Genomic DNA, 26,999 nt, shown 5'->3' with positions numbered 1-26,999 from the left:
AAATGCTGGTTGAATTTGAGTCTTTTGGAATTGATCATATGTGTCTATTATGTTCATTGAAATTGAGAAAGAGTAAGTGTTAAGCTTTTGTTTGCAGTGTAAGTTGGACTTTTCCAGGTAGTTCAACCATACTTTCCAGAATCATTTCATCCAAAAATCAGCTGCTATTGCAGACATGTTCTACTCCTTTATCTTACTGGATAATAAAATAACTGAGGCAGGTGTCTTCCCTAGCAGGTAAGAAGTGAAACAGTTGATTTAAAATTTCTGTCAGTTTCTTGATTTATGAATTTGGCTTCATAACTTTAATATTTCTACAAAAAAAGATTTTTTAAAGTACTGCTTCCATGTTTTCAATATATTTGCTAAATACTTTAAATGCATTCCTTAATTTTTCAGTGCTGTGAAAATAAGCACTGTTATCTCCATTTTGTAAGAATAAGCAAATGCACAGAGAAGGTAAATAGCTCTTCTAAGATCACACGGGTCACCATTTGCAAATTAATATTTTAGTTGTAATTATTATGTGTGCATTTCCCCTGTGAATATATCTGTTGCTGTCATGATATTAAGACCAAAAATATGATTGCTTTGGCATTTCATCAGTGTTTTGAACACTTCCTAATGAGGAAATGCCTCCATAGTACTTAGCACGGTTCTTCTGACCATTGAGAATAGTCAGAAACATGGGAACTGAGACGAGTAATTTTGAATGCGTTTTTAATTTTTTGAATATTCTGGTTATAAAGTTACTGTTCCAGAAGAGATCTTAGATATTTAATCAACACCAGCATTTCATATGCAGTGTGACACAGGCCTAGTTGGTGGGAGTAACTAGAATTATATCTCAGAACCCACATATCTTGCTAACTCATTAGTTACAGCTGGTAAACACCATATACCAACATCTGTAGCATGGAAAAAACTCATGAGACTATTCATAAATGAGGATTTTTTAAAAATAGTTTTGTGAAGGATAATTGCTAAATTAAAGGCAAATAGCATTACTTGTATTGGAGAGCAATAACAGCACTAGGCAGGATTGCACTGCTTTCCAATCCTGCTTGTATTTTAAAAATCGCCCTAGGAGCTGTAAAAAGAAATACACAGGTCCACTCCAGATATTTCTAATTCTCTAGGTGGATCCAGGGGCTTTTGCTTAGCAGTTTAAAAGGTGCTTGGGAAGCCTCATCCCATATTGGAGTGCCTGAGTTCTAGTTCTACCTCTGCATTCAATTCCAGTTTCCTACTAATGCATACTCTGGAAGGCATCAGGTGATGGCCAAAGTACTTGGGTCCTTTCCACCCATGTAGGAAACTGAGATCCTGGCTCCAGGCTTTGACCTTGCTCATCCCTGGCTGTTGTGGATATTTGGGGAGTGAACTGGGAGATGGGAGCATATTCTGTCTGTCTTTCAAGTAAAATTATTAAAACATTTTCCAGGTGATTCTAATATGCAGTCAGAGTTAGACTGTTGACATGAAAGATCTTGTAAAACTCAAATGGGTCATTTTAATATTCTTTTGTGAATATCATAGTTTGGGTTATTGATTCTATGATGAACTTACCTTTAGAGACATAGTTTTTCTGTTATTTTCACTCTTAGAATGTAGTTTATAAAGTCACTAAGAATTATTTCTGAAGTTCAGGATTTTTCATGTAGATGATTCTTAAATTTGACAGCTACCAAAGAGGAGTAAATTGTGACATGTTGGATTGTATTCCTTTGGAGAGAGCTGTTTGCATTTTTTGTTGTTGTTAATTTGACAGAGTTGGCAGTGAGAGAGTGAGAGAGAAGGGTCTTCCTTCTGTTGGTTCACCCCCTAAATGGCCGCTACAGTCGGTGCTGCTCCAATCCAAAGCCAGGAGCCAGGTGCTTCCTCCTGGTCTCCCATGCGGGTGCAGGGGCCCAAGCATTTGGACCATCCTCCACTGCACTCCCGGGCTACAACAGAGAGCTGGACTGGAAGAGGAGCAACAGGGACTAGAATCTGGTGCCCATATGGGATATCGGTGCTGCAGGTAGAGGATTAACCAAGTGAGCCATGGCACCGGCCCCAAGCTGTTTGCATTTCTGAAACTCAGCTGTTGAACTGGAGTTTCAATTGCTATATCTCTGAAATAAGTTAAAAAATATATGGGAGAATTCATTCACTTATCCATTTCATAAGTGCAAGTCAGCATATTAAGTAATTATAATACTTTGAAAGCTAAGAAAGGTCACAGAATAGGTCAGAATTTTCTAAGCTGAAACTAAGATGTCATGAAGGACTAATATTTAAGTGCAAATATAGAAGCTTGAATATGATTTTTTTGTTGTTGACAGAGTGGACAGCGAGAGAGAGAGACAGAGAGAAAGGTCTTCCTTTGCCGTTGGTTCACCCTCCAATGGCCGCCACGGCTGGCGCACCACACTGCTCCGAAGCCAGGAGCCAGGTGCTTCTCAGGGCCCAAGCACTTGGGCCATCCTCCACTGCACTCCCGGGCCACAGCAGAGAGCTGGCCTGGAAGAGGGGCAACTGGGACAGAATCCGGTGCCCCGACTGGGGCTAGAACCCAGTGTGCTGGCGCCGCAGGCAGAGGATTAGCCTATTGAGCTGCGGCGCCGGCTTGAATATGATTTTCCAAAGGACTTGTTTAACTTTTTTTTGACAGACAGAGTTAGACAGTGAGAGAAAGAGAGAGAAAAAGGTCTTCCTTCCATTGGTTTACCCCCCAAATGGCCACCATGGCCAGCACGCTGCGGCAATCCGAAGCCAGGAGCCAGGTGCTTCCTCCTGGTCTCCCATGTGGGTGCAGCCATCCTCCACTGCTTTCCCGGGCCACAGCAGAGAGCTGGACTGCAAGAGGAGCAACCAGGACAGAATCCAGCGCCCCAACCAGGACTAGAACCCCCTGGGTACCCGCGCCGCAGGCGGAGGATTAGCCTAGTGAGCCGCGGTGCCCGTCAGACTTGTTTAACTTCTAACAACTCATCATTAAGGTAGGAAAAAAGTTATGAATAAAATAAAATGGAATGTAGACAGAATTCTAGTATTTTGTATGTTTTAACATTCTGAAAGTTCTAGAGATTAGGAAAGTGATTGTCATGCTCTATGTAACTGTTATTAGCCCAGAATAATTCAGGTGAATTTATGACTCTTAATAAAAAGAGACTTAAGGAATTAAGAGTTTTTCATTTTATGCCATAGCAGATGATATAATTTTTTTTCTGTTAGGTAGTAAAATCAATCTTGGTTTTTGCTAGAAAAGATGTTCTAATGGAGATACTGAGAAAATCTGATGGTTTAATATTTATAAATTAGGTAACTGTATATATAGAATTCCCCTTCATAATCTGTTATACTGAGATAAGTCTGTTAAAGGATATCCTTAGGCTCCTTACTGGGACAGGCGTTAGGTCACAGTGCTGCTGAGGATGCCTGCATCCCTGTATTGAAACACTAGTTTAAGTCCTGCCTCCTCTGTTTTATATCCGGCTTCTACTCATGTGTGTGGCAAAGCAGCAGGTGATGGCCCATATCCTTGTGTGTTCCTGCGGCCCATGTAGGAGATGGCAGGTAGAATTTTGGGCTTCTGGTTTTGGCATGGCCCAGCCCTGGCTGTTATAGGCATGTGGGGAGTGAACCAGTGGATGAAACATCTATTTCTTCTGATCACTCTACTTTTAAAAAGAATAAATCTGTCAAAATAATATCCTCACTTGATTGAATTATGGTCACATTTGTACGTCTCATTTCACTAATGAAAAATGGCTTTATGAGGTTGAGGACTTTGAGAAAGCTGAACTGCCAAGGCAAGGCCTCTTTCTGGTCTTTAATGTGATGGTAAAAGGTTGATAAAAGATTACAGAACATTGAACATGACATCACAATGCTCCTGTCATCTTTCCTGCAGATCATTTAGGGGACATCAGTTGGAAGAGTTCATCCTTTGGTTGTGGCACAATTTAATCACTGTAAGATTGTTTCTTTGATGTTTTAGAAAAGCATTCTCTTATCACATAGGTGGGAGAGCTGATGTTTCCTTTAAATAACTGAAGCAGGCGTTGGGAAAATAAATGCAAAGTTTTGGTGTTTTAAATAGGAAAAAGTACAAACTAGATATGCATTCTTAATTTTATTTTCTAAGAGCCCATATGTAAAAATGTTTCTCTTTAGTATAAACTTGGCCTATTATCAAATAGTAATAGGCTTTAACATATTTTGATATATTTTAAAGCTGATGCTTACTAATAAATGGGTAAAGGATTTTAGACACTGATACAAGCATTCCATTAAATAATAATTTTAAGAGGCAAGTGGTGACCCTGAATCAGTTCTTCATGTCTTGAGGAGTTACTCGATCGAACTCAACTGTAGTCCATTCTGTGTTTGCTTTTATGAATCACTTACGCCCACTCTGGGTCCAGATTGTCCTCCCAAATAAAAACTAAGTATTTCATAGTCTTTCAGTGACATCAGTGTTCCTTTTAATGCATGTTTGCAGATAGCTTTATCTGTTGAGATATTCTGTGTATGTGTAAAATTTGAGTTAAGCAGTATTAAGATTTTATTTAATCCCAATTTTGCCTATGTATGCAAATCTCTGCACACACATTCTATTTAAACATTTATTGAAAAGTAGATATCAATTTAAAAATACTTGTATGAAATATAGTAAAATTTATTTCAAATAGTATTTTTCCTATAATTTGCTTTCACTGAAAATATTTTTTAACAAGAGAAAATATATTATCTTTGTTTACATACTACATAGAAGCATTTTAGCAGCATACTATAGTTAGCTATACTGTGTCCAGAATCCTGTGAATTATAGGTTCAGAGATCTGACCCTGTTTTTTGTCTTTACATGTTGATCCATCTGCAGCAAACCAGGCCACTGGCTGTGTACTTCAGGGCTGAAATGTGGTGGAAGCTGCTGGCAGTGGTTTAGCACTGAGCAGAGGTCAGTATGCACGTGCTCCCAGAGCTAAAGCTAAAGCAGAACAATTGAAGAATTTTGAGCATTCACTTGTAATCACGGGCTTTCTGAAGTTACTGCCATGCCTTTACTTTAGCTATTTTACTAGAATGATGATAGAGGCTGGTACAGGAGATCATTTTTCTTGTTAGAAATTACTGAGCTGTGCTGGTGCCACAGCGGATCCTTCTTCAGTTCCAGAGCCTTCCGGTGTCTGTAGCTCTTGACAGATGTACTTCACTTTGAGTGGTTTCCCAGGGTACCAGACCAAGTGAATACGACAGGGAATGATTTCCTAGGAAATAGTGATAGTAAAGTGTTATAATCTGCAGAAATGTATGGTGAAAACAGTTCTACATTCAATTTTATATTTTACCTGTGTTGAAAATTCATGAAGTAGAACAGTGTAATCAAAATCAATTGCACCTTCATGCGTTTTCTAGAGGAAGAAAAAAAAGTACAGTAAGTATGGTGGATTTCTGTTAGCTCACAATTTGGAAGGCATAGGTCATAAGCATTCTTATTTTATATAGGTACTTTGCATCTCCTGCTACCTTTTGGATTTCAGTTTCACTTTCTTTAGTAGTAAATATCCTGCGACAAGATGTGGAAGTCACAGACTTTTTGTCATTGAGTTACCTGAAAATCTGGTTGAATGTCTTTGCTGCCTTTTCTCCTGAGTATTTATGACTTTTGATGGAAGCTGATGTCTGTAAGGATTAAGAGAATCTTTTAATGATCTTAGGGATTCAGATGCTGTCAGGGTACCTCATGCTGCTGTGTTAGCTTGGATATACCCGGCAGTAAGACATGGGGAGGGGCAATCAGCCAGGTTCTATGCGAGGTGCTTTATACATGTTCTTACATAACTGAGTATTGTGAGCCTGGTTTTACAGGAGCGGGGACTTGAGCTTAAACTTAGTGACAAACGGGCATTCGAGCAGATCTACTGACTCCAGCACTCTCGTTCTTCACGTATTCTGTATGAAGCTGCACCACACCGTTTCCACACTGCAGACAAGCAGTCATCCTCACCTCTTTCACTTACTGAGTTTGATGGATATTTACTGGTGACTACACCCATTTCCTACTTTGATTTTCATGGCCAGGGTGAGGCAGGTGGCAAGGGTACTGACCTCTCTACTAAAGAAAATGAAAGGGAGGAATTTTTAGAAAAACATTAATTTGAACTATAATTTTTGTCTTCTACCAGTTTTAAGATTTTGAGAGGTAGAGTTACAGAGAGAGGGAGAGAAAGGTCTTCCACTGGTTCACTCACTAAATGGCCGCAATGGCTGGAGCTGGGCTGATCCAAAGCCAGGAGCTTCTGCTCAGTCTCCCACGTGGGTGGCAGGGACCCAAGCATTTGGGCCATCTTCTGCTGCTTTCCCAAACCATAGAAGAGAGCTGGATCGGAAAAGGAGCAGCAAGGACACGAACTAGTGCCCATATGGGAGGTCAGCGCTGCAGGTGGAGTCTCAGCCCACTACACTACAGTCCGCAGTGCAGTGTCCCCTCTTTTTTTTTTCTTAAGCTTTATTTACTTGAAAGTCAGTTACACAGAGAGGGATAGACAAATCCTCCATCTACTGGTTCACACTCTAGATGGCTACCAGGGACTGGGCCAGATGGAAGCCTGGAACTACATCCTGGTCTCTGATGTCGGGCCCAAGCACTGAGGCCATCTTCTGCTTTTCCCAGGCCATTAGTAGGGAGCTGGATTGGAAGTGGAGCAGCCAGGACATGAACCGTCATGTACATGGGATGCCAGCGTCGTGGGCGGCAGCCTCACCCACTCTGCCACAGTGCCAGCTCCATACCAGGTTTCTATTGAGACCAGTAAAGAATGTGACAAAGCTAAAACAAAGGATTTGATGGTAAGTTTTGATTTCCCTTTGTCTGTGGGGAATTTGACAAGCCATGAAATTTCCAGTAGGTGAGAAGTGGATGGGAGAGGGAAGATACAGGAGAGAGCCTGGATAAATCAGAAACTGATAGCTTCGTGTGTGGCAGCATCTTTGCTTATTGCATAGGTTTCTCACCTGCCTGGCAAGATACCCATGAACATTCAAAGCCAGTGCCTGAGGCACAAGCCACAAAGTCGGGAGACTTCATGGAAGAAAACTCCGTGTCTTTTTTGTAAAATGATAGTTTCAGAAATTCCAATTACAGTTGGCCTTCTGGATCCGTGGGTTCTGCATCCATAGATTCAGCCAACCTTGGAGCAACTGTATTTGGAAACAGCCCTGCCTCTGTACTGAACAAGTACAGACTTCTTATGACCTAAACGATAGAACTGCTCCCAGAGCACTTACATTATATTAGGTATTTTAAGTAACCTAGAAGAGGTGATTTAAAGTATACCAGAGGACATGCATAAATAGTATGCAAACCTGGGCCACTTCATATTAGGGACTTGAGCATCCTTGGATTTTGGTATTCGCAGGGGTCCTAGAACCAGTCCTCCTTGGATACCAGGGAACAACTGCATTAGTGGTTGCGGGGCGGGGGGGTGTTTAGTTTTGTTTGACCTCATTGGTGATCATCTTGACCCCAAGTGAGGGTTATTGATCCCAAGGTGTCCCACACTAGCTGGCTGTGGTGTTGTATGATTGTCTCAGGCTCCTGCGCTGCCCATGTTATTTATTTCTCAGGCATGACTACCATGTATTTTTATAATTAAAATTTTGATTTTACTTATAAGCAAAGTGATCACAGGAAAATACCTTCTTATTCTTTATTTATTTGAAAGGCAGAATGGCATAGGGAGGTCTTCACCTGCTGGTTCACTTCCCAAGAGCCCACAACAGCCAGGGCTGGCCCAGACTCAAATCATGAGCCAGGAACTCCAACATGGGTGGCAGAGACCCAAGCACTTGGGCCATGATCTGGGTGCATTAGCAGGAAGTTGGACCAGAAGTGTGTTGTTCTCATCTGCCTGAACCAGGCATAATACACGATGCAGGCGTCCCAAGCAGTGGCTTAATCCACTGTGCCACAATGCCCACCCCTCACTGTGTTTCTGAAAGCAGCATTTCATAATTCCCTAGATTTGGGGCAAAAATGAGGGCTTGAAACAGATGGTAGGACTCCAGTTCCATTTGACAAATTGTTCTGTCAGGTATTACCTGTTTAATATAAAAATTGGAATTATGATTGGAAAAGCTAGTACCACTTTATTAAGACCTTCCTCAATAAAGTTACTGAAACACACCCTTACATTTTTGTTTTATAGTGTTTCCTCCTCCAAAGAGGGAGCAGCCTTCAGCCAAACCAAAAAGCATGCTTGCTGCAGCACTGAGGAACAGGATGCTGCACATCCCAGCCTGTGAAGGATTCCAAGGCAGGCTCTGCCAGGAGGCCATTATTTTTGGTATTATTCATAAATAAGCTCTTTGGCTTGTATTCAAACCATCACAAATGCCAGATCTTTGATGATTCACTAACATTCTCTGGTAACTCAGCACCTCAGTCTTCCTGGAGACAGACTATGAGTGTTTTGTTTGTTCCCCTCTACTTACTTGGGTCCTACTGTACCCTATTTTCCCCAGAGCCCCCAAGCTCCCCCCGAAAAGATTATACTTAGCAGGACCAATGTGGTTTTAGTAGAGAGTAAGTAGGCTTAAATTATTAATATTAGCTGTATCAAAGGTAGATTTCTTATCAGAATAGATAGCATAAATGGTTTCTGTAATGTTCCTCTGGCTAATGGAAACCTCTAGTTTGGGTAAAGGCTTGAGCTAATGATTAATAATGGAGTGCTGGTTAGACGGTTTGGGTGCTTAAAAATCTGGTTTGGACCGAGAAGTGCTGGAACAGTTCTCTTTCTATATCATATTCAGGGCCAGATGTGGAGAGGAAGTCCTTATCTATTTTCCCCCCACCTGGCATCTCTCTTGTCACTGGCATAGTCCTCATGGTGTCAGGAATGGCATCTGTTCTGCAGCCCTAAAGAGATCAATGTGCAGGCGAGATGGGTCGCATTCTTTGCCCACTCTTTTTTTTTTTTTTTTTTTGACAGGCAGAGTGGACAGTGAGAGAGAGAGACAGAGAGAAAGGTCTTCCTTTGCCGTTGGTTCACCCTCCAATGGCCGCCGCGGCCGGCGCGCTGCGGCCGGCGCACCGTGCTGATCCGATGGCAGGAGCCAGGAGCCAGGTGCTTTTCCTGGTCTCCCATGGGGTGCAGGGCCCAAGCACCTGGGCCATCCTCCACTGCACTCCCTGGCCACAGCAGAGGGCTGGCCTGGAAGAGGGGCAACCAGGACAGAATCCGGCGCCCCGACCGGGACTAGAACCCGGTGTGCCGGCGCCGCTAGGCGGAGGATTAGCCTAGTGAGCCGCAGCGCCGGCCTGCCCACTCTTTTCTAAGGCCTTGTTCATTTGGCGGTGAGTATACAGGCCTGCACTTCTTTACACAGTGCATCAAAGGGGGTGTAACCCTGAGTGTAAAGACAATGCCTACCCAGAAAGCTTTTGGAAAAACTTGCCAATCTTTGTACTTTTTGGTGCTCCTTGGGCCACAGAGCACCTCCGGTCACTTCCTGCCTCTGTTCCCTGGGCTTTAGCAGCACTACGGCCCTGCTGTACCAGACCCACAGTTCTTAGTGACTGTAAAAACTCACTAGCTCAATAGACTGTGTTGCTTCTTTTTCTAAAATATCTTACGAATGGTTAGGAGCTATAGGACTAGCAGAATTTGAAAATCTATGTGGATATAGATATACTACACTTCTCATTAAGAGAACCCTCATTTGAAATGCACATCAAGTTTTGAGGGCTTCAGTCAGTTTGTTGGCCCCCATCTAATAAGGGATGAAGTAGTTTGTGTGGGTGACCCAGCAAGTCAGTTGAATAATTGTTATTTATCTGAATCCACTCTCCACAGGGTTTTTTTCTTTTTTTTTAATTTTTGTTTAATGGATATAAATTTCCAAAGTACAGCTTATGGATTACAATGGCTTCTCCCCCGCCCCATAACTTCCCTCCCATCTCCTGCTCCCTCTCTCATTCCATTCACATCAAGATTCATTTTCAATTCTCTTAATATGTACTAAATTGATCTTCTGTATATAAAGATTTCAACACTTTGCACCCACACAGAAACATAAAGTGAAAAATACTGTTTGAGTACTAGTTATAGCATTGAATCTCAATGTACAACACATTAAGGACAGAGATCCTACATGAAGAGTAAGTGCACAGTGACTCCTGGTGTTGACTTAACAAATTGACACTCTTGTTTATGGTGTCAGTAATCACTCGAGGCTCTTGTCATGAGTTGCCAAGGCTATGGAAGCCTTTTGAGTTCGCCAACTCTGATCTTATTTAGACAAGGTCATTGTCAAAGTGGAAGTTCTCTCCTCCCTTCAGAGAAAGGTACCTCCTTCTTTGATGGCCCATTCTTTCCACTGGGATCTCACTTGCAGAGATCTTTCATTTAGGTCTTTGTTTGTTTGTTTTGCCAGTGTCTTGGCTTTCCATGCCTGAAATACTCTCATGGGCTTTTTAGCCAGATCTGCATGCCATAAGGGCTGATTCTGAGGCCAGAGTGCTATTTAGGACATCTGCCCTTCTATGAGTCTGCTGTGTATCTCGCTTCCCTTGTTGGATCATTCTCTCCTTTTTAATTCTATCAGTTAGTATTAGCAGACACTAGCCTTGTTTGTGTGATCCCTTTGACTCTTAGACTTATCAATATGATCAATTGTGAACTGAAATTGATCACTTGGACTAGTGAGATGGCATTGGTACATGCCACCTTGATCCTCCACAGGGTTTAAAAAATCTAAAACTCGTAGGCTCCCACTTTCCCACTAGTGACTGGCCCAGGAGGGAAACGTGATGCTGTTTTTATGTCCTGCTGTGCCTGGAGGGGAGTTTGGGAATGTGCCATGGAAACACATCAGTGCAATCCTAATGCTTTTTCTCTGGTATCTCAGTGTATTGCTCTGTTCCCATTGAGTTTCCTTCTCACATTCTCAATTATTTTGACCCCATTCTCTACACTTTAAACAAACTTTCCCCTCTGAGTTCTTAGTTATGGTTAAAAGTCTGTTGTTGACATGTTCATGTTGGTAGGAAAGAGTTAAAAGTGTCTCTATCTAGCAGAAGTGGTGCTGTGTCCTGCATGCAACAATCAAAGAATACTCTGGTGAACAGAAAGATAGATGTTCATTTTGATAAGAAAAACATGAGTTTCTAGTTGATATCTGTTTTACAAGTGGCTTTGGGAAGGTACACCAAACTATTAGTGGCATTAAAATGCTGACAAATCCCTGTCCTCAGATTCACTGATGATCCATCTGTGTATGGGTGAATCCATGAAGGAAGTGAATTTTAAAGATTGGTTGGTTGTGCTTGCCTCTCTGATTGAATGCCCCCTCTTTCCCTACATCACACTGCCCAACAAAACCTCAGCCGTGGCTAAATCCAACTCTTCACCTACTGGGCTTCCACACCCATACAGCAGGGAGAGCCATCCTCTGAATTCATGCCCATAAACCTTCATGGGCCCTTCAGGGCTGCAGAGTTCTTCCTGCCATGCTGCCAGCACTACTTCTCTCCTCACTCTCGGCTGATAACGTGGCCTCCTTTATGGAGAAGATGGGAACAGTCAGAACTTCCGCAAGTCTTTGACATCTGCCCTCCTACCAGCAGATCGGGCTGCTGTTTCCTGCTTTCCCTCAGTCAACCCTCCATGTACCTAAGAGCATCACAATTGATCAGTTCTCTTGCCTACTCAAAAATATAAACAATTTTTCTTTCCTGCAATTCCTACCTTGCTCCTCTCTATTGGATTTTTCTCATCAACATAAAAATACAACATAAAAAGCCCTTCTTTCAACTTCTGCCCACCCATCCTCCAATCATAGTCCCTTTCCTTTCTTTTGCTCTCCAATATAGCTAAGCTTCCTGAAAGAAGTGAACATCCCCTTCCTCTCCTCCCATCATCTCCTTAAACCTACACCAGGCAGGCTTTGGTTTCTATTGACTTCCAGTTGCTAAACCAAATAAGTCCGTTCTCTGGCTCCATCTTGCTTGACTTTCTAGCATTATTTGGTACTGGCAGCCAATCTTCCATCCTTGAAACGCTTTGTTACCCTTACCTCCAACATCTGTAGTTAGAAGTATTCTAGGAGTCAGTCCTTATAAAGCCCTTGTCTTTGTCTACACTCACTCATTACTTGTGGGCTCACCCAATCCTAATCTTGTAGCTTTAATGTCTTGTAGCTTTAATGACCAGGCCAAACCTTTCCCTGAACATCAGATTCTCTACTTTGTCAGAGAATTTAGCATGTCTCAAATGAAGGTAACTTTTTGTCAAATCTCTTCCTCCTATAGTCTTCCCCAGTCAGCAGTTAACTCTCTAATATCCATATCTAATCCCTGGGTAACACTGTCTACCCAAATCCAAGCACGTCTCATCACCTCCCTTGCTGCCATCCCTAGGCCTCACCTAGATTACTAGTAATATTTCACTGGTTTCCTGCCAGCTCCCTCGTTTTGCTTTGGTGTGGTTTTTATACATAGCAGCCAGGATGATACTGTTCTAAGTCAGATCATGTCATTCCTTTGCTAAAACCTTTCTACTGGGTAAAAGACAAAGCCTCACATGAACGGGTTCCCACTGCCTGAACTTCTCTTCCCTCATGGGAACATGGCCTGCTACCACTTCCTTTCAGCCACCATGCATTGTTACTTCTTTCAAAGTGGCCTTACTGTAGACTATAGCAGTAGTAATTCTGTTAATACCTGCATTCCCTTTTCCCTCTGTTTTTCTCCAAGGCACTTAACACCATTTGATGCATATTCATTTGTGCATTAGTTCACTGTCTTACCTCTCACTAGAGTTAATGAAGTCAGCAACATTGTGTTTTTCATTCATTGTTGCATCCTAAGTTCCTAAAACAATACCTGGGTCCTGGCAGGCACCCAAATTTTTGTTGAATGAAATACAATTAAAACTCTTGCTGTAACATTAGAAATCCACATTAATTCAGCCGAAGAACACTGCATTGCTTCTAACACTTGTGGCCCTAGCTAATTTTCAGTTTTCTTACCCACTGCTTCACACTGCTGAGCTGTGCCAGGTTGTAGCGCGAGAACTGAGTTGTCTTTTCCCACATCACATATGAGCTGCCAAGAAAAGCCAGGTCCCACATGGGTCTCAGTGAAGGATCAATATGTCCATGACTGTCTGAGAGGGAGAGAAAAAAGTTCATTTGTATTAAGGCATCTTCAAGGGACAAAATGTCAGAAGTTTCAGTAATGAAATACAGTTTAAACTTAGTCAAATCAGTCATCTCTCTCAAAATAAGACCTTGAACCAGACAGACATTTTGTTCGTGACTGTTTGTATATTAGTGTGGAGATTGATACATCTGTTATGAAACCATGTAATGGCTAATTGCTGTGTGTGCACACAAAGGAAGAGCTCTAATGATAACTCACAGTTAAGTGTCATTAGTTGGGAAGCAGGTCTAAGTAGGTTGAAGTCTGTCTAACCTTTTCCATGGTACCTTCTGATTTTGGCCTATAGTCACTGCCATGATCTTTGTTTCCTCATCTGCCAAATGCCTCTTTCTCATCACTGGCTTTGAAGCTAATCAGTGTGTTAGCACCTCTGCCACATTCTTTTTGAACACATAAATCAGGTGAGTTCTTATGACATTGTTTTTGGACCTGAAATCTTTAATCTGGCAAATGTTTTTAAAAACCTAGTTGATTTCAGACATTACTAAAGGTAGAAGACAATGATTAATAAATTACATTTTGTGGCTTTTAATTTATAAGATGACTATTCTTGGGCCGTCATTTTATACAGTTTGGCGAAGGGGTGCACGGTCTGTATTAAGGCCCAATAACAGCACAGCATAAGGAATACTAACAAGCTTATCAGGAAACAAATCATTCCTGGTGAAACCCTTTTCAGCATAGATTCTGTTCTGTGGAACCTAACTCGGTAGATAATGGTGAGCAGTTCAGGCAGCCTTTGCTGATTGCTTGGATGCTATGAAGGACACAAAGGTGGGTCCCTGAGTCTCCCACCTCTGCCCGACATGGCAGTGTAGGAGAGGGGCTCTCAGAGCTCAGGAACAACAGCCGAGGGAGATCTCAGGGACGTGCCACAGAAGTGAGATTTTTGCTGGGTGTTGGATTCCTGTGATGTAGGGAGGGGCAGTGAGGGAGCAAGCACACAAAGGTAGGAAGGCACCTGGCAGGTTCAGGCTCAGTGTCTGGTCTCGACAGAATAGCAGCTATATGGACACCAGACTAAGAATGGCCTTGCATGCAGTCCCAGCGTGAGTACAGATTTTGATCAGCAAGCAGTGTGGGAAGATGACTTGAGCTGCCGTGAGGTATGCACAGGAGGAGGAAGAGATGGAAATTCAACAGCCTAGATAGCAGGCTACTTGCAGTAGTCCTAGGGAGAAATACCACAAGCACAAAGGATGATGATGGTGGGTTTGGAGAAGACAGGATGGGTTCAAGATACTTTGTGGAGACAGGTGTAACAGGAAATAACACATTATTAACTGTCAGGAAGTGAGTTGATAATGACCAAAGTTTCCAGCCAGATTCTAGAACAGTAATACTATTAGACCTAAATGTAGCCAGAATGTGGAAATCTTTTGAGTAAAAACAACTTTGGGTTTGTGTATTAAATACAGTGTCGAGAAAGCAGGGGAGTAGATGATGCCAGATACAACAGAAAAATCGAGAACAGTAGGAGCAAAAAAGACCATCAGGTGGGTCCCCGATGACCCAAGATATAGCACTCTCAGTTCTGTGCACAGCATAGAAACCAGATAGGAGGCCGCTGAAGAGGAAGCAGAGTATAGAGAGTCTACTTTTGAAGAATGGACAGAATAAGGAAAGATATAGGGTGCCGATTCCATGAAGCATTTGGTCCACAGAGCTTGACTGTCTTTGTGGAGCAAGACAAGAAACTGGCCGGCAGGCCGGCAGTTTCAGAGTAAGAAGGCTGCTGAATAAGCCAAAGAAACTGGGAGTCTGAGGATAAAGGAGAGTTGAGGGAGAGAGAGGTGGGAAGGAGTTGCAGAAGCTGGGGCAGTGAAGCAGAAAGCCAGATTGACCTGAAAGTGCATGAGGTCAGGACAGGTGCTCTGGGCTTTGAAGAAATGGAAAGCTTCAGTACAGCTGGGAAAGCAGAAATGAATAGTGAGTACCATCGAGAGCCTGGCACTTGGAGGTAGTGTTTTATAAGGAAAAAACCTGTTGAGAGTAAAGTCAAGAGATTTCTTTTCCTGTGTTGCCACCATTCACTGTTACATGGTTCATCTAAGTTTTTTTGATCCCAAAATGTTTTCTCTTCAAACTTACAGTTCAACATTTGAATATTCTTCATTGTCTTTTCCTTGTAATTTCTTGAACCTGGTAATGTCATTTTTCTGCCAGCCTTTGTTAAATAATCAACAGGGATGTGATTGCAGAAAGCATTTCAGACGTCTACCTTCCGACCAAAAGATGAGCATTTTATGAATGAATGGGTTGTTCTTTTATATGAGCAGCTGAACATAGGAGTTTCTGAAAATTAACACGTGACTCTGAATTCAACATATTGATATGAACATTTCCCCCTTGTTTTACTGTTAAGGAGTTTCCTACCCTCTTTGTCTCCGTTGTCATGTATGTTGTTTTATAGTGCCACAATGAGTTTAGATGTAGGAGATCAAGACCCATTACCCTATAAGGTAGATGCATTCGACTGAATCCTTTTGAAAGGGTGAATGCTAGCAGCAGTGCAGTAGGACCACTTGGGATTTCAGCTGATCACATACAGCTCCTTGGTTTTTTCCTATGAGTGTAGTATGCTTGGGGTCATCTAGAAGTAGTTTAATGAAGTCATTACAAGAAAAATTTTATGTGTAAAAAGACAACTACTTTTCTAGGGGAAAAACAAGGTGGAGGAAATTCTTAAATGGATTAGATATTCTCACCAGTTACACAGCAATCTAATGCCTTGGATTGATTAGGTGCTGCATAGAATCTGCTGGGATTTGAACTGGCTATTCCAGGAATATTCCCATTATTTTGATTCACTATCTAAAACTAAACCTTTTGGGTTTTAAATAATTTCACATAGATATAAATAGCACTATTAAATGTCTGCTAAACTTAGTGATAGCAGAATTTGTAAATTGTTATCAAAGATAACCTCTTAATATTTTATATTTCATAATAGCCATATTTAGATTGGTACAGAATGACCCTTATGGCAAGTATATAGGGCTTAATAATGGAACATGATCCAATTAACCTGTGCTATTCAAAAGTGTCCAAAGTTTAGTGATCCTGTGTATTCAAAGAAAATGCCCTATAGAATTTCTAAAATGTATGTTTTGAGGAAAATAAACCCTATTTACCCAACTTAAAACCATAGGCATCTGAGTATTACATCAGCTCATTTATCTCTCAGAGGTTAAGCCTCTGCCTGTGATGCCAGCATTTCAAGACCCAGCTACACCACTTCCGATCCAGCTCCCTGCTAATGTGCCTGGGAAGGCAGTGCAAGATGGGCCCTTGCCTCACATGGGAGAATAGGAGGAAGATCTCTGCCTCTTCTCTCTGAAACTCTGCCTTACAAACAAAAGGCCCAAAATCTTTGGAATTGCTCCTCACGATTTGTGGGCACAGAATTTGCTATGAGCTGTCAGACTGATTATGTGAGACCCGGGGAGAAACGTGCTGAGCAGTATCCCCTCCCGGTTTGCCAAGTCTCGGTAAACCGATGCAAGCTGGAGGGCTCAGGAAGGGAGGCCGCATGTTTTCGCGCGACGCAGGTTAGGTACCTGGGCGAATCTGAGTGCGCTGTGAGTGAGTGGGCTGGAGAGCTGTAGCGGTCAGATGTCAAGCTTAGTACCCAAGTGCAAGTCCCAAGATAGCTTCTGTGGTTTGGGAAATTAGATTTGCCAGTAAGTGCTGCCTTTCAGCTGCTGGCCCCCTCTACTGCCGAGTGCCAGAGCAAATGAGCTCTGCTTCACTTCAGCTGAGTCACTTTAGAGGGCACAGCTCACTCAGCAGAGACTGAACCACTGCCCATTAGCCACTGGCTTGAAATGAGTAAACAGGGCTCCATGGCAGCCGCCCAGCAGGGGCCTGGGCCATGAGACTGGGAGGGCTCCTTAGCTGAACTTTCCAAAGACACCACCCAAAATTTCTGGAAATATCACTTTGGGTTAGACTCAGACCTCACAAACTGCCCCCCGTGTGTGTGTCCTGCTGCGAACACCTCTTCCCTCTTAGGTACAGGCTCAGTGCTTGCCATGCCTGTCATTCAGGGATGGGAAAGGTGGAGTGACTGTTCTCAAAATCAAGAACAGGAAATGATCTCTGGGTTCTGTTCACAGCATGAGGCAAGCATGCCACAATCTGCGGTTGACTTAGAGTTCCACTTTGGAGAGAAAAATTCAGATGACTATTCTCTTTAAGACTGAACGTTCACACACATTTCTGAGTATAGAAATGCTGGATACTGATCCATACCAGGTATGCTGACCACATCCAAGGGATTTTTAAGTTGCTTCATTTGCTTGTAAAGCAGGTAATCCTCTTGTTGTCTTTTCTTTTTCTCAGTGAGCCGAGTGCAGGTTACATTAATGGCCGGTCTGGGTTTCTGATTCTTGAAAAACACTTGAGCAGAACATTTCCCCAAATGTTCCTCCCCCTTCTGAAATAAAATTTTGAATTAAACAGTGTGCTTCCTTTCCACCCCGACCCACCCCAGTGCGTGTGCACACACACACGCACAAGATTGAGAAGAGTCATGATCATGGCAGGTATGCTCTGGCTTCCCCGGATATTTTTGCTTTACAGAAAGTGATTATTGGGGCTGGCACTGTGGCATAGATTAAGCATCTAGGGCATCCCATATGGGTGCTGGTTTGAGTCCCAGCTGTTCCACTTCTGATCCAGCTCCCTGCTGATGGCCTGGGAAAGCAGTAGATGGCCCAAGTGTTTGGGCTCCTGCACCCACAAGGGAGACAAGTTCCTGGCTTTGGATTGCTCCAGCTCCGGCCATCTGGGGAGTGAACCACTGAATGGAAGACCTTTCTAACTCTGTCTTTCAAGTAAATAAATCTTTAAAATTTAAATATATATGCATATTATATATGATTTTTGGGCTCAGAGTTGAATACAATAGTGCCTTACCCTTTGCTATCATTTCAACTCTTGCCTTCTGTTTGTGCTCTTACAAAATAATGCTGGGCCCATTCCAAGTTTAATATCACTGACTCTGCTTGTCTCGAACCTCTAGCACAGGGGGTATTTTACTCTATTGTGAGCCAACGTAATGCTCAGGTGATCCTCAAGGTTACTTCCTGGAACTAGAAGATGATGCTGGCTCTTAACAAAAATAACACCATCTTCATGCTGCCTTATGAAACAATTCTCATTCGGATTTTCAAAGATTAAGATACTGAAGTTTACAAAGGAATCTGCTGTCTGTCTCACAGCTTCTCAGTGGTAGCCTGAGACTAGAGCTCACCAAGCCCTGCCTCTCTGAACCAACTCCTCTACTGAAATCTAACCTGGAGGGAATGGAGGCACAGGTCATCCAAATGAGGTGTTCTACACCTGAGGGCTGTTTGCATTCCTATTTCAGGGGAGAAAGCTCATGGGCCACTAGTCAAGGCCTACCCTAACCCATCTAGGGGCCTCTCAGGAACTCCTGTTATAATGAGGTTGGTTGAGCAGTTGAGGCAATAACCTTTGCACTTTAGGCAACTGTTGCAACTGGGTGGAGTCCCAGATAAAACCACCACCAAAAATAAGATGAAGCAGCAGAGGATGACCTAAGGGGAAGAGATTCCTGGTTCCTGACTTTGGATTGGCTCAGTTTCAGCTGTTGCAGACATTTGGGAAGTGAACCAATGGATGAAAGACCTTTCTGTCTCACCCCTGTCTGTAACTACCTCTCAAATCTTTATTAAAAAAAAAAAGAAAGGTAAACCCTGTTAGGAAATTATAATCAAAATTGAATCTGCTTAATAAACCAATTTCTAAAGGGAAAAAACTGCAAAGACTGAAATAGGCTGCCCAGGGGACATCTTTTCCTGCCGTGAGTGCAGGGTTTGAGGGAGGGGCCTTTCGGTGGCACATTCCGATGCTAGTCGTGGGTTCATCCTGGGCGGAAGGGGCATATCAAAGGCAGAGGGCACGCTCCTACATGGTCTCCTTAGATGTGGAAACCCTTTCTAGGGATGAGAAAAAGAACCAAGTAGTGGCCCCTTTTGTTTCCTTTTCCTTTCTCTTCCCCTCAGACACCCCCACAGAATCACAGCAGTTGCCTGAAGATCAAAGTGCCCTCCTTCTGCAAGGGACCCTGCCAATTAGCCAGCCGTGCCCCATGTGCCTGCAGGATCAAGGCCAGAGAAACATCGAGGTTCACAAGGATCCAGCGGTTTCTCCATTAGCTTTCATCTAACACTTGTGGTTTGCTACACTAGAAATCAAAGGCATATTCCTCATGCTTTAAGAGAATTTTAATTCTTAGGTTAATAACAATAAAGCCAGGGGCTAGCGCTGTGGCACAGCAGGCTAAGCCTCTGCTTGCTGCACAAGAATCCTACATGGGTGCCGATTTGTGTCCTGGCTGCTTCTCTTCCAATCCAGCTCTATGCTTATGGCCCGGGAAAGCAGTGCAAGATGGCCCAAGTGCTTGGGCCCCAACCATCCAAGTGGGAGACCCAGAAAAGGTTCCGGATTCCTGGCTTCGGATCAGCTCAGTTCCAGCTATTGCAGCCATTTGGGGAGTGAACCAGCAGATGGAAGACCTCTCTCTGTAACTCTACCTCTCAAGTAAATAAAAGTACTAGTAATATAGCCAGAGTATCTTGTTGCCTGTTAGGATTTGCTTCGGAGCGGTCACAAGCATTCTTCCGGAAGCACTGGGGTGGGGGACTTGTGCCTTCTCCTCGGAAGAGCAGCCGCACAGACACTTGGCGGCCAGGTGCTGCTGCTCTCCACGCCCATGCCAACAGGGAAGAGGAAATTTGGCAAAACATGGCCTCCTTGGAGAGAGCTGCAGAGAGGCTGGTAGTACCCGCAGCTCACACAGGTACCACACAGGGTCGCCCGGGCATCACCTCCTCTGTGCCTGCCTGCTAACCCCACCTGTCACCAGCTGGCTGGGGGAAAACACCAGGTCCTTGGCATTGAGAGTAACACATGCTAAGGACTGTGAGGTGCCAGGAACTGGGAATTTCTTTCCCAGCAGTCTGACTGTATGGACTATTTTAAATGCAACCCTGCCTACAGCTGTGAAATTTAAGTCATTAAATCTCAAGAACAGAAAACAAAGTAGCAAAAAAACCCAACACAAACTTTCCAGTCACTATGAAGTCTCACCTTTGCTCCAGTTGCTGATGGGTGCTTACCTGTGGGTTGTAGCGCTCCGTGCTAAACACCAGCTCCACCTTACAGCCCTTCTCTGGGTTCACCTGAAACACAAAAATGGGATCTTAGGGTGGTGTACGCTCCACAAACACCTTCCTATCTGAGCACCACACTGTTGGGACAGCAGGACTTGCAAGCAGTCGCTGTTGCATTTATCGCTGAGTGAAGTCAGTGCCATTTCAGGAGAAAGGGCTTCCAATCTGGGTCTCGACTGTTCGGTTCTGTTTGAGTTCCACACCCGTTCACAAAGTGGGAGGCTGAGAAAGGAAGTGGTTGGATTTAAGCTGGAAAGTGAGAGCTACATGAGAGAGAGATCCGGTGTGTGCAGGGACCTGGAGTGAAGCCTCATCCCCCAGCTGCTCAGCATTTCTGCACGTGCTGAGCTCCAGAGGGCTTAAGGAAGCGGCCACACCCACCTCTGAGGTCAGGACCAGCCCTCCAGGCCCAGGGCAGGCAGCAGCAGGCAGGAGGCGGGAGTCAGCACCCCTCATTCCCCCAGCCACGGGTCAGGATGATTTCCCCCCGGGGAGGAAGCAGCCCTCCCATGTTCTGCTGTCTGCCGTGCTGTGTTCCCAGGCAGGCGGGCATTCAGACCTTTCTTTGAAGTGTGTGGTTCGCTGTTCACAGCTTTGGATCTGACTTCAAATGCCCATTGTTAGTGTATGTACATGCTTGTCCTTGGAGCAGTTGCAACTGTTTAGAAGAACTGTTACCTGCCATCAGTTTTTTCCTGAGAGCAAAATGATCACTTAATACAAAGTATTTTCTAAGAAGAAAGGGGCTTTTCTACTGTTTATGGAGATGAGGTTATTTCATGTAGTTTTGATTAAAGTAGACTCTGAAAACATCATTTCCTTTGCATGTTAGCCCAGGAACACAGTAACCAAACAGGGTTATCTTACTTTAAGTAGGCCAGATATCACCCATCCCTATTCTAGATTCTGTGAAAGTGCCAGGAAACTGATGAACAGCACATAGGAGTCTGTGGCAGTTACTCATGTGCAGAGTTTGTCAGCATGGGGAGAGGTCCATAATTGCACCGGGCGCACACCAGTGTGCTCATTTTCAGTCCCCAAGCACAGTCTGTTGCAAGTTGAAGCATTAATTCCTGTGAACACACATGTCTATCCACTCATCGCCCACCATCTACTGTATCAAGTACAGGCCAAGATGGTGATTAGAGCTCACAGCAGGGCTGTCCAGAAGCCTGGCGTGGTGGAAACAGGAAAGTAGACACTTGTGGTATAGCTCTCGGTATAGCTGACCACCGCCTGTTCACTGGGTACTAAGTTTAGGAAGGCTTTCTTTAAGAGTTGGTTTTTAAAAATGTTTAAAATTTAATTTTATTTGAAAGGCAGACACAGGGACAGAGATTTTCCATCTGTTGGTTCGGAAACCGAACCCCTATAATATAAAAGCAGGACTCAGCCTGAAATGTTTTTGCCTGTCCTTTATCAAAAGGAATTCTCTGACTTGAGGGAGTGATCCAGCTGGCTCTACAAGGGGCCAATCACCAGACTCAAAAAGTTATTTGCTTCTCTAATAGGTAAGAACCTGGATGACCAGTGTTGTCCTGGGGTGGTTTGTGTAGGGGATTCCAGGTCTGGGCAGAATGTAACTGCCACCTTCATGTAACCCCCACATCACCTGGAGCCCACCTGGCCACCATAAATTCCCTGAAGAGCTCAGCATCACTGACCAATCAGAAGCTTGGACATGAGCTGATCACGAACCTCTCTGCCCCAGTTCCAATCCATAAGAACCTTCACACCTCACTCCTTGGAGAGTCCAGGAATAAGCAGAAGGTGCCCGGTCCCTTACTCTACGCTTCGCAATAAATGCTACTTCTTTCACCATCCTGATGTCAGTGACCGGCTCTCTGAGCATCGGGCAGGTGGACCCAGTTTGGCAGTTCTACAGCAATACCTCCAACTAGTTTGGCATGTTGCTCAGCAACAGTTCACTCCACAATGCCTGCAATAGCCAGGGCTGCGCCAGGCACCTACAACTCAATCCATTCACTTGATCCATGTGGGTGGCAGGAACCCAAGTACTTAAGCCATCACCTGCTGCCTCCCATGATATGCATTAGCAGGAAGCTGGATCGGAAGCCAAGCTGGGACTTGAACAGGCATCCAATTTGAGATGTGGGCATTCCAAACACCATCTTAGCTATAGAGCAAATGAGGCCTGAACTAAGTGAGGAGCCGGTGTTAACCAGGCAAGGGGGTTGGAATGGAGTGTAGGGACTGGCATTGCAGGATGGCAAAGCTGCAAGAAAGGTGGTGGGCAGGCAGCCATGAACTTGGAATTTAATCCCAAAGACCGTGGGAGCTCCTTAAACCTAACACTGTGAAATGAGGTGTTGTGAAGAGTAGGATAAGGCAGTTGAGAGGCTTAGGACAGTGCCTGGTTCAAGGTGAAAGTTCAATGCATGCTCTTTTTATCATTGAGAGTCTACAGACATGAGGGAGAGGAGAATTGCGAGAGAAGTAAGAGTCTGGCCCAAGCTCAAGGACAGCGAACGATGACATCATGGACCCCTATCAAGGTTGCTTTTAGTTCGGTTTGCTCCTGAAATACCCAGTGAGTGAAAGAACAGTGGCTGGACAGGGTCCCGCAGCCTCCGTGCTGTCCCTGCCTGCCCATGGTGGGTGAACACAGAACTGTTGCTGCCTCTGCCACCCCCAGCCACACTGGCACCACCGACAATGAGAACTCACAGAAGGCAGTGCCTCTGCTTGCCAGCAGGCGCCGAGTGCTGAAAGGCTCAGCACCAGCCTCAGGGCCCTCTCCCCTCTGGCTTGTGCGCTGGAGTACCTGGTCTGTCCTCCGTCACTCCTACTCAGGCCCCAGCAGTGCACTAAGGTTTTTAGCTGGAGGCTGAGGCGGGGGAGAAGTATTGGGGGGAAGGGCATTCATGAGACGAGGAGGAGGAAGCCGAGCTGGACAGGTTCAAAGTCTGGTGCACGGGAATATTCGAGATGTCCAGGCATGTCTGAGTGGTGTGGGTTCAGCAGAGGTGGTGGTTGAAGGCACAGATTGGATGCAGTCCCCCAAGGAAGAGGTGGAGAATGGGAATCCCAAGAAGCATCAGTCTTTGCATGTGCAGTTATGGGCCGTGTTTAGTTGCTCTACCAGAGGATGCACAATGGCCTGCCTTCATCTTACATAACTGTGCAGCTTTTAAATGGAGGCTGAAGGTACTATTTGGTGCAGCAGTACTTTGGAAACACAGAGGCACAGCAGGGTACCCACAATAGTTCTTTGCAGGGGGAGAAACTGGAAGAACGAGGCTCCAGGCTGAGTCAGCACAGAGTCTGTCTTTGCAGCATTATTTTCCTTGCCCATTGGATTTCCTAGTTTTGTTGTGACAAAGCACTCTTAAAAACACTCAGCTTTCATCCAAAGTAATTTCATATTTTGGTTGCACTTTCTCATGTATCAGGATGAAGTCTTTATCTCCTGCCGAGCCCCCCGCCTTCCTGTGAGTCACCAGGTCCTCGGCTGAGGCCCTGCCAGGCTTCTGGGAGATAAGCAGCTCTGCCTGCGGTACTGTGCACGTGGGCAGCGCCACGTCCACGTGCACGGGCACGTGCCGCACCCTGGCGGCCAGTGTGTGGAACAGAGGTCCCTGCTGGCCAACAGCATTCACTCCGGGATTTAGGGAGTGACTTCCAGATGCCAAGTGCCATGCCGGGTGCTGGAAATACAGCGCTGAACAGTGGCAGCACCTGCTGCCCCCAGGATGATCTGGTGGGGAGAGGACTTGAAAGAATTCCTCACTTATTTAATGACTCTCACTGTGCAAGGGTAACTGGAAGACTTACTCTAGGGACCAAGGCAGTGACACACAAGCTGAGCTCTGAAGATTAAAAAGGAGTTGACTCCAGGGGCGGGGAGAGGGGGCTGGCCAGCCATTCCACACAGAAGGACCAGGGAGCTGGGGCAGAGGGCGGGGTGCAGCCCGAGTGGCCAGAGGCAGCAAGGCTGGAGCCAGGATGCAGGGAGAGGCTGGCTGCGTGGGCAAGGGCCGCTCTGCAGGCTCCAGGGAGGATTTTACTGACAGAAGTGGGAAGCTGTGGATAGAGGAGGGGTTTTGAGGAGCTCCCTATAGCACGGGGCTGGGGAACCTTCTTTTCTACCAAGGCCCATTTGGAGATTTAGAACATCATTCGCTAAGCTGTACAAAATTACCAACAACACAGCCTGCTGTAGATGTATTGAATTTCGAGGACTGGCTGCAGTTACCTTGGCAGGGCCAGATAAGCGATTTTGCGGCTTTACATGGCCCGTGGGCCACGCAGTCCCCACCCCTGCCCAGGTGTGCTGTGAGGAGGCATCCAGAGAGAACAGGGGTAGTTGAAGGGGGAAAATTATACAAGAGGGGATGCTGTGAGCCAAGGTGGAAACAGGTGACACGGACAGAAGTATACGGTGGGCAGGCAGAAATACTATTAGAGGGGCTGGCATTGGGGCATAGTGGGTAAAGCTGCAGCCTGCATCACTGGCATCCCATATGGGCATAGGTTCAAGTCCCGGCTTCTCCACTTCTGATCCAGCTCCCTGCTACTGCACCTGGGAAGGCAGTGGAGGATGGCTCAAATCCTTGGGCCCCTGAATCCAAGTGGGAGACCCAGAAGAAGCTCTTGGGTCCTGGCTTTGCCCTGGCCCAGCCTGGCCATTCTTACCATTCAGGGAGTAAACCAATGGATGGAAGATCTGAATATCTATCTATTCCCCCACCCCTCCACTGCCCCAGGTAACTCTGCCTTTCAAACTATCAGAAGGTGAAAAATAAACAGCTATGTAATTCAAGACCAGAAATAATCACCGGCGTACAACATTTTATATTAAGACAATGTTATAGGGGCCGGTGCTGTGGTGTAGCAGGTAAAGCTGCCACCTGCAGTGCTGGCAATCCCCTACGGGCGCTGGCTCAAGTCCCGGCTGCTCCAGTTCTCTGTTATAGCCTGGGAAAGCAGTGGAAGATGACGCAAGTACTTGGGCCCCTGCACCCGCTTGGGAGACCCGGAAGAAGCTCCTGGCTTTGGATCGGCCCATCTCTGCCCATTGTGTCCAAATGGGAGTGAACTAGCAGACAGAAGACCTCTCTCTCTCTACACCTCTGCCTTTCAAATAAAAATTTAAAAAAATGTTATAAACCTAAGATGTCATTTAAAAAGTTGCATTCACAACATAACAACCATCCTGTCGAGCCACTGCTGGTACGGAGCCAAGTATTTTCTGCATACTGAGTGTGCAATGACAGAGCTTTGTGGGCCTGCTCGGACTCACTGGTGATGTGCAAACAGTAGCAATGGCACAGCACAGGGAAACTATCAGACTGGAGACCAGTTAGGAAGTGGCTAGGGGTTGTTGCTGGCTGGGGCCACTCTAGTGTACTTGGTAAATCAAGCTTATGGAACATTCTACGGCTACAATTCTGCTCTGGAAATTTTTCCAAAGAAACCATGGTGATGCAGGTCCAGAAGGGTGTGGACGCACACGAGGAGGTTCACAGAGGTGCAGTGAGGAGACCATTTGAGGAGTGGCCTGGTAAGATGCAGGTGTACAGCATGGAGTCCTATTGGGCAGCAGTGGGAACGAACAAGCCACAGCGCAAATGCTACACACACAGCAACTCAGGCCTGCACACAATGTGGATGATAGTGGGAACAAGAGCGACGCACAATACCATTTGCAAGCAAATTTAAATACAAAGATGGGCACCTGGCACTGTGGTCAAGTTGCTGCTCGGGACAGCCCCATCCCACACTGGGTTCAAGTCCTGGCTCTGCTCCTCATTTCAGCTTCCTGACAGGTACCCTTGGAGGCAGTAGGTGATGACTTATGTCCTTGGGTCTCTGCCACCACGTGGGAGACCCAGATTGAGGTCCTAGCTTCAGCTCTGACTGTTGCAGGCATTTGGGGCGTGAACCAGTAGATGGAAGATCTGTGTCTGCCTGCCTTTCAAATAAACCCAAAATTAGGTTTGCACACAGACCAGCGATATCGTTCACAGAAGAATGTGTCAGAAGTGGGTGGGGTGGGAATGTGCATGCAAGGACAGGCATAGGGAGCAGCCCTCAGGACCTGGGGACAAGAAGCTCCCAGGCAGGCTTTTTCAAAAGGTGCAAAGTTGGGGCTGGAGCTGTGGCATAGTGGGCAAAGCCTCCACCTGCTGTGCTGGCATCCTTTATGGGGGCGCCCTCCAATACTTATCAAGCCAGTGCTTGCACCTAGGCCATCCTTCCAGGCACCCAGAGGGGATCATGACAAAGAAATACACACACACACACACCCCTGCATGTGCTGCGCTCTCATTATGTGCCTCGCCTGACTTCTTGACACACTATCTACGTATTACCTTATTCTATCACAAAATCCCTTTGAGCTAAGCTATTGTGACCACCCCCCTGCCCATTGTAAGGATGAAGAAATGGAGGCACTTGCTGAAAGAAACTGCTCACTGTCACAGAGCCAGTAAAGGAAGGAAGCCCATTCCAGAGTCACTGCTTGTCCCCTGGACTGCAGAGGCTGCCACACACAGCCCAGCAAGCCCTAAGGCAGAAAGCAGCCTGTGTCTCTCTCTCACACACACACACACGCAGCA

The 26,999-nt window shown here is 45.2% G+C and overlaps 1 protein-coding gene and 1 long non-coding RNA gene across 2 annotated transcripts in view; one reads left to right on the top strand and one right to left on the bottom strand.

The window, feature by feature from the left end:
• Positions 1–4,105: 4,105 nt before the first annotated feature.
• Positions 4,106–26,999, bottom strand: part of RARRES1 (retinoic acid receptor responder 1) — a 55,739-nt gene continuing 32,845 nt past the window's right edge. The window contains exons 2-6 of the mRNA XM_070073247.2: positions 20,365–20,427; positions 17,471–17,654; positions 13,024–13,160; positions 5,340–5,402; positions 4,106–5,258 (exon numbers count right to left, since the gene is read on the bottom strand). Of these exons, the coding sequence (XP_069929348.2) occupies positions 5,112–5,258; positions 5,340–5,402; positions 13,024–13,160; positions 17,471–17,654; positions 20,365–20,427 (594 nt within the window). The 3' untranslated portion in view covers positions 4,106–5,111. The remainder of the gene's footprint in view (positions 5,259–5,339; positions 5,403–13,023; positions 13,161–17,470; positions 17,655–20,364; positions 20,428–26,999) is intronic.
• Positions 6,665–18,756, top strand: LOC149127095 (uncharacterized). Its single transcript, XR_016233237.1, has 3 exons — positions 6,665–6,840; positions 8,199–8,336; positions 17,335–18,756. It is a non-coding gene; the product is annotated as an uncharacterized LOC149127095 (long non-coding RNA).

This window comes from Oryctolagus cuniculus, chromosome 4 (genome assembly GCF_051225735.1).
Source record: "Oryctolagus cuniculus isolate XC-2025 breed Fujian yellow rabbit chromosome 4, ASM5122573v1, whole genome shotgun sequence".
Lineage (NCBI taxonomy): Eukaryota > Metazoa > Chordata > Mammalia > Lagomorpha > Leporidae > Oryctolagus > Oryctolagus cuniculus.
Note: the sequence above shows the minus strand (reverse complement) of the source record. Positions and strands in the feature narration are given on the sequence as shown.